Below are 16,459 nucleotides of genomic sequence, written 5' to 3'. Positions count from 1 at the left end.
CAAGATGGCGTCCAGCGGATAAATACATCGACATAGCACTGGATGTGTATGCGCTATCCAAATCTTTTTTTTTTATATATATATATCAGCGGGTGGAACAGATAAGAATGAAGACGATTTACACATTCATGCTTTCTATATTTTTTTTAATTAAAATGTACTATGCACTCAGATTTCTTTAAAATAAAGGGGCAAAACAACAAAAATCAAACTTTTATTTCTAAAATAGGGCATTACAAAGGAAAAAAAAAATATCTAACCATATAAACAATTTTCCCTTTTGAAAATTTTTTGAGATGTTAAGGCATGCAGAGCCCGACTTTGCAAAGCTCAATTTTGTGCACGTTTAGGTCAAAAGGTCCCATGAAATGGCTTGCGTCCTGGACAATTATTGCATATTTGTGTACGAAAACTCCCTTTTCATTCCCTTTATGGTCTTCTTAAAAATGGCTTTTCATTTCGTGACAGGGGGGAAACTTCTAGAAATCCACTAACAAAACTGCGAATTAACTCTGGGGTGAGCCAGCCAGCCCCACGTCCATCACGTGGGATTAAAACGTGTCCCGTCAAACATATCTGCACTAACAACCAATCAACAAACCAAACAAAACACTTCATGGAACCTTTACACATGGTTAATATCAAGCGAATCAATACAACGTATTAGGAGGCCCACAACATGTTCACGCTCATTCTAGACAAAAATAAATTAATACTGAAGGTCAATACTGTTTCTCACTCCTATTATTTTATCTAATAAGTCAGCCATTATCGACCTTAAAATGTACAACTGATACACGCGGACTAATAATATCGCCACACACCTAGCAGAGGGCGCTAATAACACCCTACCTCATCTGTTACATTCAGAGTCAGGGAATGTATGGAAATTATTGTACTATTATGCTCGGTTGGGGGATGGGCGACATGTCATACAGGAAGAGCGAGTTGTGAGCAGCCTCTCATCGGTCGAAAATGAACGGCAGTCGTACCCACGCGCGGGAAACGAAGGCACCTGAGGGTCTACGTCGGAAGCGGACGCAGGGCGGGTGGTCGGACGGGGATCGGGTGGTTGGTTGCGGGGGGGGCCGCAAACATTTCTGATGCTGCGCGACGGCCTCGACCAGCTTTCTTTGGTAGTTTGCACAGACGAAGAAGGCCCATTGGTGTGTAGAGTGCTGGTTTTGGTACAAAGTCTTCCGCCGCACGACGTTTCGCTCGTCGCCATTTTAAATAATGGCGTGATCGCGACATCTCGAGGACAAAACATATTTTCAGTTGATTGTCAACCGCTTCTTCGATCTTTTCCCCATAAAGAGGGAAATCTATAGAGTTAAATAAATTAGATCTTAGGGACTTTTACACATGCATTATCTAGTCGCTAGAGTGAAAAAGATTTAAGACTGTTTGGTAAATGATAGTATATCACATTAAAAATCATTAAAAAAAAAAATAGCAAAGGATCAAGTATTAGAGGTAAGTTATTTTCCGTTAGTCCTTGGACTGAAATTGCTGAACTCAACAGTAGGATGGGAAGACTGTGCTACAAACATGCTCGAAAAGTCACATACAGTCAGTCAAAAGAAGCCGAATCATTTAGGCCTTCCAGTCCGAGAAAATGGAAAAACCCAAATCCGCACTCAGACGTTCAGTGACTGGGCTTCGGAGTCACGCCCGATTTGGATCCCCCTGAGGTGAAACGGGTCAAAGCTATTGGGTGATGCAGTTATCGCCCATGTCTTGTGCGTAGCGGTCCCGTATTACGTTGCGTAACTCCTCCACGTCGCGCCGGAGCTGTTGCGCTTCGACCAGCTTTTTGTGCAGCGCCTCCGGACTTATCCAGTCCTCATCGTTCTCCGCCATTGGTATGGTTGCTTCAAAGACAGATGCGACACGTGAAATCAACGCTGGACTTATAATCACCAAGAAAGTCCTAATATTCAAGCTTACATGTGAGACCAAGCAGCAAGGAGAGGTTGGGGTCTTGTCCCTGAGCCCTTTGGGTTAAAATGCTGCATAGGGAGCGCAAGTCGCTGAGACAGGAAGCGAGCTCCTTGAGGAGCCTCTGTGTCAAGTGAGCGCCGGCTGGCTGCAGAGTCGAGGAGGCCTCCTTCGTGCTCATCTGCTCCTCCAGGGTCAGGTTCTGCTCCATCAGGTCCTGGTTTTGGGAAGCGATCTGAAAAAAAGTGGTTGGGGATGAGCTTTAGCCTACCACTGAACAGGTTTCCTGAAATCAAAGAAACTAATAAAAGTTTACCGAAATTTCCGGTCTACGAGCCGCGCCTTTTTTCACACGCTTTTCAACCCTGCGGCTTGTGTATTTGTTTCTAAAGACCGCAAAGGGGCACTCGGGCAGAACAGGGAAGAGTGAGACCAGTGGAATATATGTGCCGAGGAAGTGGCTTTTACCAGCATGTTTTTTTTTTTTTTTTTACTGGCCCCGTTAACGCTGAGCTAGTGTGTTGCTGTGTTACTGCCGTATCTTAGTGATTTTTACTGGTACGTTTTGTTTTTTTACCGGCGCTGTTGGCGTGTTGCTGTGGTACTGCCGTGTCTCAGTGATTTTTACCGGTATGTTTTTTTTTTTTAACTAACTATTAGCGCTGCGCTAGCATTAGCGCTCTGCTAGCGTGTTGCTACTGTTACTGCCGCCTCCCAGTGATTTTTACCAGTATGTTTTTTTTTTCTCCAAAACCAGCCCTTTTAGCGCTATGCTAGCGTGTTGCTACTGTTACTGCCGCCTCTCAGTGATTTTTACCAGTATGTTTTTTTTTTTTTCAAAACCAGCCCTGTTAGCGCTATGCTAGCGTGTTGCTGCGTGTTTTTTTTTTTTTTTACCGGTATGTCCCCCCCCCCCCCCAGCCCTGTTCGTGCTACCGTATTGTTGCTATGTTAAGGTAAGATACGGTATTAAAACACTGACCGTCTTTCTTTGTGAATATCTCACATGTCAATGTGGTCACTTGCAGCTTTTCCACAGGTGCATCTTATGTATGTACTAAATGGTATTTCCTTTGCAAATGTACTGGGTGAGCCTTGTAATCCGGTGCGCTCTGTAGGCCGGAAATTACGGTATTCGCAATATCTAACCTCCTTCATGGCTAGGTGGAGCTCGGACATGTTCTGCTCCTTGGCCAATATATCCGCTCTCAGAGCTTGGGAGGTGTTTTCTTCCTGGGATATCTGTACCTCCAAGGCCTGCAGAAGAAAAACGATAAAGGTTAATTAAGAAAGGATGGAGCTAAAAAAAATGATTTATAAATAAACAAGTTGTCAATTACCTGGATCTGAGAACCGAGTTGCTCCATCATCCTATGTTGCTTCTCAATAACCTACCAAGAAAATAGAACATCACATCTCATATGTTAAAAATAAGGTTAAAACTGTTTAAAAAAAGAAATCCTTGTAATTTCAAGTTAATTTCTGGACTGTAGATGAAAACAGCAGACCTTCTTGAGTTTTTGCTGCTCCTCTCTTAAAGTATTATTCTCGCCTCTGAGCTTCTCGATGTCCAGAGAGGGCAGTCGGGCTCCATCTTCGAGGCCCTGTTGCACCCGCTGCTGCATACTGAGGAAGATGCATAAAACGATTGTTTCTTTCTTTGGACATTTAGGGTAAAGAGGAGAATACGCAGGCACATTATGTACTGTACTATGTGCGCTTGCAATCATACTCGGTAATGGTGGTGAGCAGGTCTCTCTCCCTTCGCTTCTGTTCTTCCAGCTGCGCGTCCTTTTCTTGAAGCTGCGAGCGCGTCGCCTCTAAAGACGCTTCCAGCTCTTTCGCTTTATCTTGAAGCCGAGCTGCCTGCTGCTGGGCCTCTTGAAGCTACGGCAGAAACATATTTTTCTTTTAACAAAGGCGGTGATAAATTCATGCTGCTTTCAGCTCAACCCTGAACTGCGCTCACCTCTTTGTTCTGGGTCTGGTAGTCCTCTAAGGTAGGCAGGTCAGCCAGATAGCGCTCCAGGGTCTCAATGCGCTGCTGATTCTTTCGTTTTAGCTCAGACTCTTTTTGACACTTTTTCTTCAGGTTGCTGATATGCTTGTCTCGACACTTAATCTACGCAAATGTGGAAAAAATAAGTGTAAGACTAAAAAAAGTACCGTAATTTCCGTCCTATAAGCCACGACTATTTTCACACGCATTCAACCCTTCAGCATATGCGGTGATGAGGCTAATTTGTGCATTTTTTTCTAACGGTCCCAAATGGGCACTCGGAAAAGATAAGAGTGAGACCTGTGGAATATATGTGCCGAGGAAGTGACTTTTACTGGTTTGTTTGTTTGTTTTTTTTAACCAGCCCTGTTAGCGCTGCACTAGCGTTAGCATTAGCACTGTGCTAGCATATTGATGCGGTGTTACTGCTGTCTCTCTGATTTTTTGTTTTTTTAACTGGCCCTGTGGCATTAGCGGTGAGCTAGCATGTTGCTGCTGTTACTGCTGAGTCTCAGTGATTTTTTTTTTTTTTTTAATGGCCTTGTTTGTGCTGTGCTAACATGTTGCTACTGTGTAGCTGCCGTGGCTGTTTTATTTTGAACAAGTGTATATATATATATATATATATATATATATATATATTTTTTTTTTAACCAGCCCTGTTTGTGCTATCGTGTTATTGCTGTGTTAAGCTAAGCTAAGGTATTAAAAGTTTGAAAACTTTTTCTGTGTACAGTCTTTCTTTGTGCATATCTCATGTTTCAATGTGGGTTTCAATGTGGGGACTTGCAGCTTTTACACAGGTGCGGCTTATGTATGTACCAAATAGTATTTCCTTTACATATGTACTGGGTGAGGCTTATAATCAGGTGCGCTCTGTAGGCCGGAAATTACGGTAAATCGAAAAGAACAATGATAGCCACTGTTGCTAGAAATGCTTTTGTGCGGAAATTCTTTGGATCCCCTTTCATTCAACTTCCTCAATTAAGTCAAGTGACAAGTGTACTGCGACTTATTGACAAAAGGTGAGAGTTATGCGTACTTGCAGACGTGTAGTTGCTGTTTTTTGTTTGTTGATTTACTGCAGTATCAACTGATGGATGTTCTTTTTTCATAACATTTTGTAGTTGACTAGCTTGCATCACACACGTTAAGGAAGGAAAGATGCGTAAACACTAACCCTCTCTTCCTGTTTCTTCATCTCCTCTGTGTGCCTCTCACATGTCTCTTTCAGGCTGTCAGTCAGTCGCCGCGTCTCGGCCTCCACTGCGCCGAGCCTGCGCTCGGCCTCCGCCTTCTCCAGGGCGGCGCAGTCTGTGCGCTCCGCAAATTGCGCCCTCAGGAACGCGTTCTCCCTCTGAGCTTCCTAGAATATTATCATGTGAGTCATCGTGAGGTCCTCACGCAAGCACAGCATGTGATAACAGGGATGGCAACGCAGGGCTTGCAGTGTGGTTTTGCGCGTGTTATTGGGCCTGGCAATATGGCCTGAAACTCAAGTCATTATATAAACGGCATTTGTTCATATTCAAGTGTAAAAATTAAAATACAAGTATTTCTGAATGGGTTTCAGTCGTTTAGCAAAACTAAATTAATTACATATATATGGACAACATAATCTGTGATGCAAAGTAACAGAAAATAACATTGCTGAAAAACATTCTTGCTAGGTGTACTGCATGTGTAGCTCGTATTCCTCCTTTAGTGATAACTATCATTGTCAGAAATGTACCTTATTTGCCACCGTGATTGGTCGGTTGAGTCCGAATCCATACCGAAGGCCAAATTATTATGATTATCTCATATACCGCGCTACCCTAGTGAGTAACTAACCTGTAGTCGAAGCAAACATATATCCCCGAAGGGGGCACCTCGACCCAGTAAGGCTCCATGGACCTGCAGCTCACTTTCCCTCAGACGCTGCTCCAACTGAGTCATATGCTGCTTTTGTCTGCAAAAACAAAGTTACCCACGCATTAAAAACACATTCCCGAACAATTGTACTTAAATTACTTTCCCCACACATCTTAAATTTTGATTGAGCTCTGAAATAAAGACGATAAATTGCTACATTCAAGGATCCTGAAAGCTATAAAGGCAAACATGTTAGGGTAGGGGTGTCAAACGCAATTTAACTTGGGGCTGCTGGAGGCGGAGTCTCAGGCCACATTGATTTATGGGGAATTAAAATTAGAAATTAAAAACAATCCTATCTTCTCAAACGTCTTTTTTTTTTAAACACAAAATAAGATGAAGGATGCTGGTGTTTACAACTTGTGTGTAAAACTTCTAAAAACCTCTCTTTGGCAACACTGCTGTAATTTTCTCATTGAAAATTGTTTCAATGCTTGGTCGATAGCCCGATAGCCATCTATCCCACCGTGATTGGTCTGCTCCGAATACAACTCTGTAAAAGTGCCATCCATATAAAACTCAAGAGCCCCACTACCATTATACTTTCATATCAAGGTGGGGGCCGCAAAATATCATCCCGTGGGCCCCAAGAGGCCCGCGGACCGCATGTTTGAGACCCTCCCCCCCGTGTTAGGGTAAAGTTGACCAGAGTAGGATATAGTAAAACGAGTGGAAACACTTGCCGCTCTATTATAAGCTCCTTTTCCTTTAGAAGACCTTCACTGGCTTTCACCAAAGCGTCCCACTTGCCAGACTCGGGGTGCATGGCTGTGGGGTACAAAGACGGGTACTGGCCCAGCCCGGCACTCAACTGAGACAGAGAGACATAAACAGGACAATCAGATTGGCGCATCATTTAACCTTCATTTATCCAGGTAACAGAACAGATTGTCACTCAATATGATAGTATCATACTATCATCTTTTCAAGACGGAAGATGAATTCAGCAGATTTTTTTGTTTTAATCAGTTTATCAGTGTGAGTTTATCTGTAACTACGCACAGGTCATTAAAAATCTGCAGATTTACAAAACAACACTACAAACAAAACTATAAAAACAGTGACTTCTCAAAATCCATGCGCAATATGTGGTTTTCCCCAACAAAATCATGGAGGGTGGGGGTCATTCTAAAAAGAGATTATGAAGTTAAATACTTCGCTCAATCAATTGGCAGACTAATTCCGCTGCATTTGACTGATCTCGTAACCTGCTTTTAAATGGGCCAATGTGTCTGTATGCCTTGCAGGCTTTGTGTACTCTAGCTCCACATTATTTGTCCAATGACGGGCTCCGTGTCTGTCCCCATTTCATGCTCCAAAAACAAGGGTGTTCCTCTCGACAGTCGTGATGACCTTTTACCACTCTTGTCACTTCATGGAAACCACAACAACATTTGTTTTGACAGCTATGTAGCATTGTATTTTTTTTAAGCGGGCCGATCAAGGATAAAAACGTACCTGCATTTGTTCTACTTGCATGCGTATGCTGTCCATCTGTTGCTTATGTTGTTGCTGCTGCTGCTGCTGCCAGCCCAACATTTCACCGCATCGGTCCTGGCGTAACGGATCATATGCTTTGGTGCCTGCGTGTTCCCTCAACAGAGCCTGTGTCTGTAGGCTGAGAGGGCTCGCATAAACACCGGTAGGCTGGCTGCACCTGGGATTGGAGGGGTCATTGGGGAGGGAAACCCCGGGGATGGAAACAGCGGGCCTGGCCTCCGGAAGAACTTTATAGTTGTGCTCCACGCTTCCTCTGTAAGACTCGGACGCACAGTCAGAGTTGTCTCTAATCCCCGTAGTCTGTAATCGGAGTCTGACATCAGGGCATAAGCCCCCCAACAAGGCGGACTGGTTCATGGTAGGTTCCACAGTAGGTGTTTCAAACCTCTGGCCCTCATCCAGCCGTGTATGATCTATGGGGAAAAGAGAGTGGTCCAGCCCATTGAGCAGGCTTCGGTAGCGGCTCAGGCAGTCAGACTTTGGCCCGGCAGGCTCGCTTCCCGCGCCGGTCTGCGCGTCGAGGTTCGGCGAGGACGCCGATTTGGAGAGACAGGAAGATTTGGAGGTGGAACCACTGGATGTTCTGGAGGTAGAGGACGATCTGGACTCTTCCTGGACGCTTGCCTGGGGCTTCGAGGCCAGGGCTCCGGCCGTGGATGGCATGACATGTGCCGTGGGTATCGGGATCTGACTGCGAATGGGCTGGAAAGAAGGGCTGCTCCTGGTGCTGCAGAAATCTGCAACCCAATTAAAAAACGGGTAAAATTAGTAACACATTATTATCCGACTGTTCCATATACCGAGGTACCGAAAAGGATCAGTGCAGAATACTGAGAGCACTGCGGGCTATTTGCACTATTTTAGTAGATGAAGCAGTCCACGCTTGTGGGTGGCCTACTTTGTTGTTGAATAATCAACGCTTTTCAAATGAAATACATAGCAACACAAACACCATTGCGTATCTATCAGCGGCTGATACAGTTACGCAAGAACCAAGATACGCCCTCTGATTACTCACGTACACACCCAATTTAAACCATAAGCCATCCCCCCAAAATTCCCTCACGCAAATCTTCACATGATGCAAAAACTAAATAATGCTAGATAGTAGCTCTGCAAACCTCAAAGACCTGTTCGAGTCTCAAAAACACCAAGTCACTACAAGGCAACGAGCATGTTAGTTGCATTGTATCGCTGGGCTGCAGGACACTTAAAATCCACAAAGACGTCTGGGGCTTGCATTTCTCAGCGACAGTCAATCACGCAGAGAAGCCGAGCGGACGGCGACGCGGCGGGAAGCCCTTGCGCCCCAAAAGAGTTATTCTCCTCGAGAAAGCCTCTGCCCGACACTGAGCAAAACACATGGAACTAGGCAAACACGGGAAAGGTTAGGTGTATTTATAGCCCACCTCTCATGTTACAGTGATCTGTGGGTGACGCTTATTTAAGCACCTTTCCTCCTCCCACTAATGCATCACATGCGCACGGCGACGTTCAAAGCCCGAATGTGTTGTCTTGTTTCAACCACTGCCTCCGTAAACTTCACAACCGCAATAAAATGGTGTAATAACAAATGTGTGTAAAATAGAAGGGCGCAAGCTCTCACGATTAAACCACCGGTGCAATACAGGCATCTCGGTTTTATGATTTGTGGCCGACCAGAACAAGTCGATACTACTCGGAGATGTTTGCTCGACACACATTCCCGCCTTTGTAAATTATGCAACATACATACCTTTCAGAGTAAACAAGACTATTTCAACAGACTTATGACACCTACAATAGAAAGATTAGAAAGATTGTTGTCATTCTAATCATGATACACCGTTTTATTTGCAACAGGTCTTTACAGAAGCTAAATTTGGACTTAATTGTCACGTTGCTCAGCGTTCCCGTCAATTTAAGTGGCACGCTGACTGAGCCGACACTAGTATCGGGTTCAACTGTTGTAACAAAACTAACCAAACTACAACTGAATGCTCACACGTCCAAATGCACACTAAGGAGCAGGCAAACCTGCGCAGACATCACGTAAACAACACTGACACGTTTAATAATGCACGACACCAAGAGTGGCGTGTCAAAAGTCAACGTCAACAGAATCCAATGAGGTCTCTCGGGATGAACCTAAAATGCACGGTAACTTTGCCTGGAGAAATACATTTCACCACTGAAGAAATGAAAAAAAAATATCTAGCTTTTCAATTTGGTTCGATCAGAACCAGTGACAATTCTCTTCATGACGCTGTTCACTTTTTGAAGTAATGAGCCCAAGATGACACCTAACAATTGATTAACCGTACTTGGCCACCGCAAGGCCTCAAACAGGATGTTCACAGAGGGAAGTGGACGCTCGGATTACGGTCACGGATCATCAGAAGGTTGCAACATCTATACCAGAAGAGTCACAGAAAGGCATAGAAGCGGACGTACTTGGAAGTACTTTTTTTTTTTTTTTTAAAGTTGTGAATTTCACCACTGAGAGCTCCTCGTTAGAGGGAAGCAAGTTGTGCAAAATTCATTGCGCAGTTTTGACATGGGCAATAAAATGTTTAGCGATGGTAAAATTAAGCTCATTTGTCATGGTTGTAGTTCATTTTATACTAATCCTGAACTTTCACCCGAAAGAGTACAGGGAGTCCTTGGTTTACGACTGAGATTCCTTCCTACAGTAGCGACTTAAGTCGGATTCCGCCATTAAAGTCAGAATTTACATCAAAACGTTTTGTATAAAAAACAGACATTGAACTACTTAGCATTACTGCTGAGAGCTGGATGGAGAAAAAGAAGGGGAGGCTGTGCTTAGCTATTGCTAAGGAACCTGGTCCTCAACCCTCTCCATCTTGACAAGTATCAAAGAACCTTGTTTTGTGATCATTGTATCCGACGTAGGAACGGAACCCTTCACAAGCACTAAGATACGGGCTTTGTCTTTCTTCTTTGGGGCGATAATGTCTAAAAGGAGCGCAAAAAGTGCAAAGATAGTCCCGGCGTGCAAACACGGACAAGCATTAGCCAGACAAAACAGCGGACGGGGACGGGCCTTGTAAAGTCGAAACGTCTTAGGTCGAGATCGTCTTAACCCGAGGACTCCATGTAATGTATGCAACATTAAAAACATAATTGCTAGGCGTACTTATTCAGCCTGGTTAGCACAATGGTCTGCTATTTTCTGGCATCCAACTTCTTTGGTTTCCTCCCCTTGTACAAGGCTTTTAGTTCTTGCTCGGGATTTGGTCAGTTTTAAAGAGCGAGACTGAACTTTGATACACGTTGCAGGTCAAAGTGCCCAATCCTGATTTGGTGCCCCTCCCCCTTTTTTTAAATTTGTTGTTGTGCATTTTCAAGAGACTCGAATTTACTGAACATCTGGACCAGACTCCCACACACACTTGCATGCCACATGCAAACATGTGACATGTACCGTAACTTCCAGCCTATAAGCCGTGACTTTTTTTCACACGCTTTCAACCCTGCGGTTTATGCGATGATGCGGAGAATTTGTGCATTTTTTTCTAATGGCCGCAAGGGGGCACTCGAGCGGAAAATGTAAGAGTGAGACCGGTAAACTATATGTCCCGAGGAAGTGACTTTTAGCGGTCCGGCCCGATTAGCACTGCGCTAGCATGTTACTGCCGTGTCTCAGTGATTTTTACTGGTATGTTTTTTAAGCGCGGTGCTAGCGTTAGCGTTCGTGCGGCGGCGCTAGCGTTAAACCCTGTGTACCGTCTTTTCTGGGTTTCAATGTGGGCACTTGCGGCTTTTACACAGCTGGAGCGGATGTATGTACCAAATGGTATTTCCTTTGCAAATGTACTAGGTGAGGCCTTTAACCAGGTGCGCTCTGTAGGCCGGGAATTACGGTAAGTTTTTTTGTTTTTTTTGGGTGACGCTGCGATGACATTCAAACTGTGCCGTGTGGGAGTAAAAAAATAATAATAAGGGACATTGGAATTGTGTCACTTGAATCATCTGGTTTAAATCCACCCCTAACTAGAAATTAGTAATACGCTTGTATCAGGAGCCAAAGATCCTAAATCATACATTATTACTCAAATGTTACCTTCCATTGCTAACTTTTTGCTGTCTTTACAGTTTGTGACTGCAGGTAGCAGAAGTGGAGGTAACTCCAGGAAGTGGTCAGACCTCATGGCGGAAAAAAAAAAAAAAAGCCTCAAATGCAAAATACACATCCGCAGCGAAAACAAGCAAAAGTCACCTTCTGTGCTGTCAGACGCTGACGTGCCAAGACCCGTGTCCCCGCTGTCCGACGTTCCAGGCCGGCGGCCAAGGCGACTCTGGAACCTTTCTGACAAGTCTGGCGTTTGCCACTCCATGTCAGCAAACTGAGCTGGATGCGGATTTATGAAACAGAATCAGGAAGTTAAAACAGTAGATCTCAACGTGTTTTATGAGTCTCACTCGAGGTACTGTGTAGTGGTACGTGAAAGAATCACTGAATTGTTGTTAATGACTAAACAGTACATTGAAGTACAGTTTAGATGTATTCAACTTTTAAGTACGACATTTGCATTCAATCTTTACAACAGTCTATTTTTTCAATTTCAGTAACGTGAGGAGTGGTAGCCATCTTTATGGATTTTTTTCGGGTGTTACGTTTTTCGGGCAGGTGACAATGTTAGATACCTTAAAGTAATATTGTCTTGTCAGTTTAAGGCACAGGTGTCAAACTCAAGGCCCGGGGGCCAGATCCAGCCCACCGCATGACTTTATGTGCCCAGCGGAGGCAAATCATGTGTATCAACTTCTATGATCCTTGTTAAAAATCTGTCCCAAAATTTCAAATTGTCACGTCATAAATGATAACGTTGAGCTATAACAAACATTTTTATGTTACCAAACAATAGTTGGAAAACCCATTACCTTTAATTTCTGAATCCAAAACTAGTTGATAAATTTCATGCGTAAATATGATGAGGCAGTTAAAGATTTTTATGGTTTTCACAATCAGAATGGCCCTCTGAGGGAAACCCTAAGTAAAATGTGGCCCGTGACAAAAATGAGTTTGACACCCTTGGTTTAAGGAATCAACTGAATTTTAGCGCGTAGAAGCTTCGTGGTGGATATTTTCAAATGCAAGCCAATCGAAGAACAAGTTCCCACGACAGGAAATGAAATGAAAGGATCAAGGAGAGATAATAAGAAATATGTAATACTCTGTCATTTAAAGCAGTTTTTAACATGGTTTTCTACAGGCAATATCACACAAAAACATTCCACATTTTTTTTGAAACACAAAAAAAAAACTTTTCCAAAACTCATCCAGTTGTCAAAATTCTTCATACTTTGCAGTCAGATTGAAGTGGCCAATCCAGTCAAATCCAACGTTTTGAGCCTGTCATTTTGGGAATCACATTGCAATACATTTTTGTCAGGTTGCTATGCATTTAGGTACAGTTGTGATTCAATTTCTGCATAATAATACAATTTTATAGTATCCTTGAGAACTTTTTTTGATTGATTATAGCCAAGCATAGTGATCATGTTCAATAATACACGGGTTTAAAATAATGTTAACTATACATCTGCCTTATTTTGATGCTGTTTCACCCTATCCTGCAGCTCTATGTTAATGTTGCTCATTACTGTGGTACTTGGGAGACCCAAGTATTTTTCGGTGGTACTAGTTTGACCCCCGACTTCAAATACTTGGTGTCAACAATACAGGGCAATGGAGAGTGTGGTAAGGAAGTGAAGAAACATGTCCAAGCGGGGTGGAACAGTTGGCGGAAGGTGTCTGGTGTTCTATGTGACAGAAGAGTCTACGCTAGGACGGAGGGCAAAATTTATAGAACTGTGGTGAGGCCGGCCATGATAGACGGATGAGAGACGGTGGCACTGAAGAGACAAAAGGAAGTAGAACTGGAGGTAGCAGAAATGAAGATGCTTGAGGTTCTCACATGGAGTGAACAGTTTAGATAGGATTAAAAATGAGCTCATTAGAGGGACGGCCAAAGTTGGATGTTTTGGAGACAAGGTTCGAGAGGGCAGACTTCGATGGTTTGGACATGTTCAGAGGCGAGAGAGTGAGTATATTGGTAGAAGGATGCTGAGGATGGAGCTGCCAGGCAAAAGAACGAGAGGAAGACCAAAGAAAAGGTTGATGGAGGTTGTGAGGAAGGACATGAGGACAGTGTTAGAGAAGGAGATGCACGAGATAGGCTTAGATGAAAAAAAGATGACACGTTGAGGCGACCACTAACGGGACAAGCCGAAAGGAAAAGAAGACGACTAGTTGTAAACGTTTGACAACAACCTCAAAAAAATTGGGAGAATAATTAAAAAAAGAAAAAGTTCCAAACCTACCGGATTGTTTGGATTTGATGTATCCCTATGAGGTTGTCATTCCATACACGGCGTCATCTGAAATAATGAAGGAATTTTTTTTTTTTTTCACACTGGGAGGGAAAAAAAACGACATTCGAGTATTATCACAGTACACAGTGACAAAATCTATGCCCAACATTTAACACCGTTTACCCATCAAGTGAACTTCACACTTGCTTTGGCTGTCAACATGACTCCCCTCCAAGGGACAACAACGAAAATAAAACGAGCAAGATGTACCGTTACACAATCGGTTTCCAAAACACCGACGCCCCCCTAAAGACTTCAAGGAGAGCACAGTTTAATGCCTCACGTCCCTTATGGACACGCGCAGTCAGCAAATCTCATTCCATTAACTTAATCCTCTTTACTCGAGCCTAGCTAGTTAATTCATAAAGCGAACGTATGCCTAAATAGAACAAACATTGGAGGCAAACTGCTCTTAAAACGGGCCAACCCACTAGTACACGCTTACCTGAGTTACAAATTTCGACCGTCTAACAACAAGGAAGAGTTATGGCTGAGTAAAATTGCGACAATATTAGGATAGTATTTTGATTGATTTCGACAAGGTAGGAGTTGTATACGAATAACACTCAAGAAACTGTGATGCGCCGCGACGTTAACAATTTAATCTCGTTAATCCATGACAAATCTGTTTCCGTCCGACAGGCTACGGCTAACACGCTACAGCTAGCAAAAAACCGACGCTCGTCCAGCTGCTCCTCGCGTTTGTTAACATCTCCGCTAAAATGTTTGCTGTTTGTTTGTCGTACACATATTGGCTGGCGAACTCATATAGTTCCGTTTACCTTTCGCTCTTATATCGATGGGGAAAATATGGCAAATCTCGGTTTCGGGGTCGAGAGGTGAATCTGAGGTATCCGCTGCAGTGGCAGTTGTTCCGTCGCTGAGCCAAAATTGCATCGCGCCGCCGATGGCACACAAAGCAGACCAGGGGAGGAGGAGCGCTTGTTTCCCTTCAAGGAGTCGCCCGCTCACTCGGGTTTATTTTCCTGTTCCATTTGCTAACATTGCAACCAATGGTTGCAACGACGAGTCCCGTGCTGCTGTTCTTAAAATCAGTGCACCCAAATACAGATAGAAAACAAAACCAATCACACAATTTACATCGCGATAAAATTACGGGCACATATAGAGCATTTTTTTTTTTTTTTGATCACACACTGATGTTATCGTATCTGAAATGAACGAGCATGATGTGACAAGTTTGAGATATGTATTGTAGTATTAAAGTATTGGAATAAATATTGGTCAGAATTGCATATGTACATAGGCAACAAACGTCTATTTTATTTATTAAACTTATGAATGTGTATTATGCATATTATCTTGCGTATTATCATGTATATTAACTTGTAAATGTGTACCGTATTATAAATGCTGCACTGAGCCAAATGACTTTTTACACAGCAACACACTTGAGGTGACCACTTAATCAATTTTAAGAAGAAAATAAAGTAAATTTAATTTTTTATAATTGTTTTCTATTTTTTTTAAATACTTTTCATGTTTGACATGGGGAGGGGTGACACGGTGACGCAGCTGTACAGCGTTGGGCTTGCACATCTGATGATCTGGGTCACTGATCTAAAAAAAAAAAAAAAAAAAAAAGACTGGATGGCTCATTGCCCACCTAAACTGAAAGTCGCCATCCGCCATCTTGATACTCCCAAAACAACCATCCCGACCTGTCCAGCGACAGCGATTAATTGCGTGAATCGCCAGTTTCCTGGCTGTGAGAAAACATTCCACAGGCAAGTAAGTTAAAGTTTGTTTGTGAAGTTTTTTTTTAATTTTCTGGTGATCTTAATTCAGTTGAACAAAGTTTTGTTTACAGTTGTTGTTGTTCGCTGTTTGCTCTCTGCTTCACCTTTATAGGCCAATGGTTTGTCACGAAAAGCGATGTAAATATTTTCCCAAACTTCATCAGTGGATAAGCAAGAAAACACATTTTCTGTGAAAATTTTGATGAATTTCATAACACAGAATTCTGCAAATTGAATTTGATTTTCAAATGCGAGGAAAAATTGAAATTTTTTGTCTGAAATAGGACGTCGCAGAGACAGCAAATGAACAATGCGTTTAGCATGTATTTTCCTATTGCAAGTCCTTATTTCCAAAAATATATCCAACTGATTGACTTAAAATTTTAGGTTTTTATGACAAAAAATGGTTAGTTTTTTGCTATGTTATGATGATAGTGCTTCACATCATATTTTGGGAAAAATTAACATGTCACGGAAATTGGGCCCTAGGTAATGTGCAAGGTTCTTTGGTAGTCACAGTGTTACATGTCTTTCCTTTGCACTTAGCCGGTTTTGTCTTACCAAGTCGAATTAAAAATCCTTCATTGTTACCAGAACTGAAAAAATGTCAAGATTACACGACCAGTTTTAATTCTACATGGCAAACTTTGAGGGAAAACCCCGCCATAATCCAACCTGCAGCCCGTGTCCTCCACACGCTTTGGGAGTACCAAGATGGCGGCCAATAGCTTTAACCAATCGATATACCGCTCGATGCGCTATCCAGTCTTTTTTTTTTTGGGGTGGGGGATCAGTGATGTTGGTTCAAATACCGGCCCCGCCTATGTTAAATTTGAATGTTTCCCCCGTGCCTGCGTTAGTTCTCTCCGGGCACTTTGGTTTCCACCTACATCCTCAAAACATGCATGAATTAATTGGACACTAAATTGCAATTGTAAGTGTGATTGTGAGTGCGACTGTTGTCTTT

General features: G+C 43.0%; 1 protein-coding gene across 2 annotated transcripts; it reads right to left on the bottom strand.

Moving 5' to 3' along the window:
- Nucleotides 1–201: 201 nt before the first annotated feature.
- Nucleotides 202–14,769, bottom strand: cep85 (centrosomal protein 85). Of its 2 annotated transcripts, none has more exons than XM_061820596.1 (14): nucleotides 14,515–14,769; nucleotides 13,682–13,773; nucleotides 11,574–11,705; nucleotides 7,313–8,091; nucleotides 6,538–6,665; nucleotides 5,774–5,891; nucleotides 5,121–5,306; nucleotides 3,911–4,063; nucleotides 3,674–3,828; nucleotides 3,450–3,567; nucleotides 3,282–3,332; nucleotides 3,091–3,198; nucleotides 1,951–2,176; nucleotides 202–1,874 (listed from the first exon to the last, which is right to left on the bottom strand). In XM_061820596.1, the coding sequence occupies exons 3-14, from the start codon at nucleotides 11,689–11,691 to the stop codon at nucleotides 1,711–1,713; spliced, it is 2,304 nt and encodes a 767-aa protein (XP_061676580.1). In that variant the 5' UTR covers nucleotides 11,692–11,705; nucleotides 13,682–13,773; nucleotides 14,515–14,769; the 3' UTR covers nucleotides 202–1,710. The 2 variants fall into 2 exon arrangements, with proteins under 2 accessions (XP_061676580.1, XP_061676579.1); XM_061820595.1 differs by having other exon boundaries at nucleotides 13,682–13,738; nucleotides 14,515–14,768.
- Nucleotides 14,770–16,459: the final 1,690 nt, after the last annotated feature.

This window comes from Syngnathoides biaculeatus, chromosome 5 (assembly GCF_019802595.1).
Source record: "Syngnathoides biaculeatus isolate LvHL_M chromosome 5, ASM1980259v1, whole genome shotgun sequence".
NCBI classification, from domain to species: Eukaryota; Metazoa; Chordata; class Actinopteri; order Syngnathiformes; family Syngnathidae; genus Syngnathoides; species Syngnathoides biaculeatus.
This window is presented reverse-complemented; position numbering and strand designations above follow the sequence as displayed.

Coding starts and splice junctions, on each gene's coding strand:
- cep85 (XM_061820596.1), bottom strand. CDS start 11,691: ATGGAGTGGCAAACGCCAGACTTGTCAGAAAGGTTCCAGAGTCGCCTT. Junction 6,666..7,312: donor TGCAAGTAGAACAAATGCAG/GTACGTTTTTAT, acceptor TCTCTGTCTCAG/TTGAGTGCCGGGCTGGGCCA. Junction 3,333..3,449: donor AGCAGCAAAAACTCAAGAAG/GTCTGCTGTTTT, acceptor TTTTCTTGGTAG/GTTATTGAGAAGCAACATAG.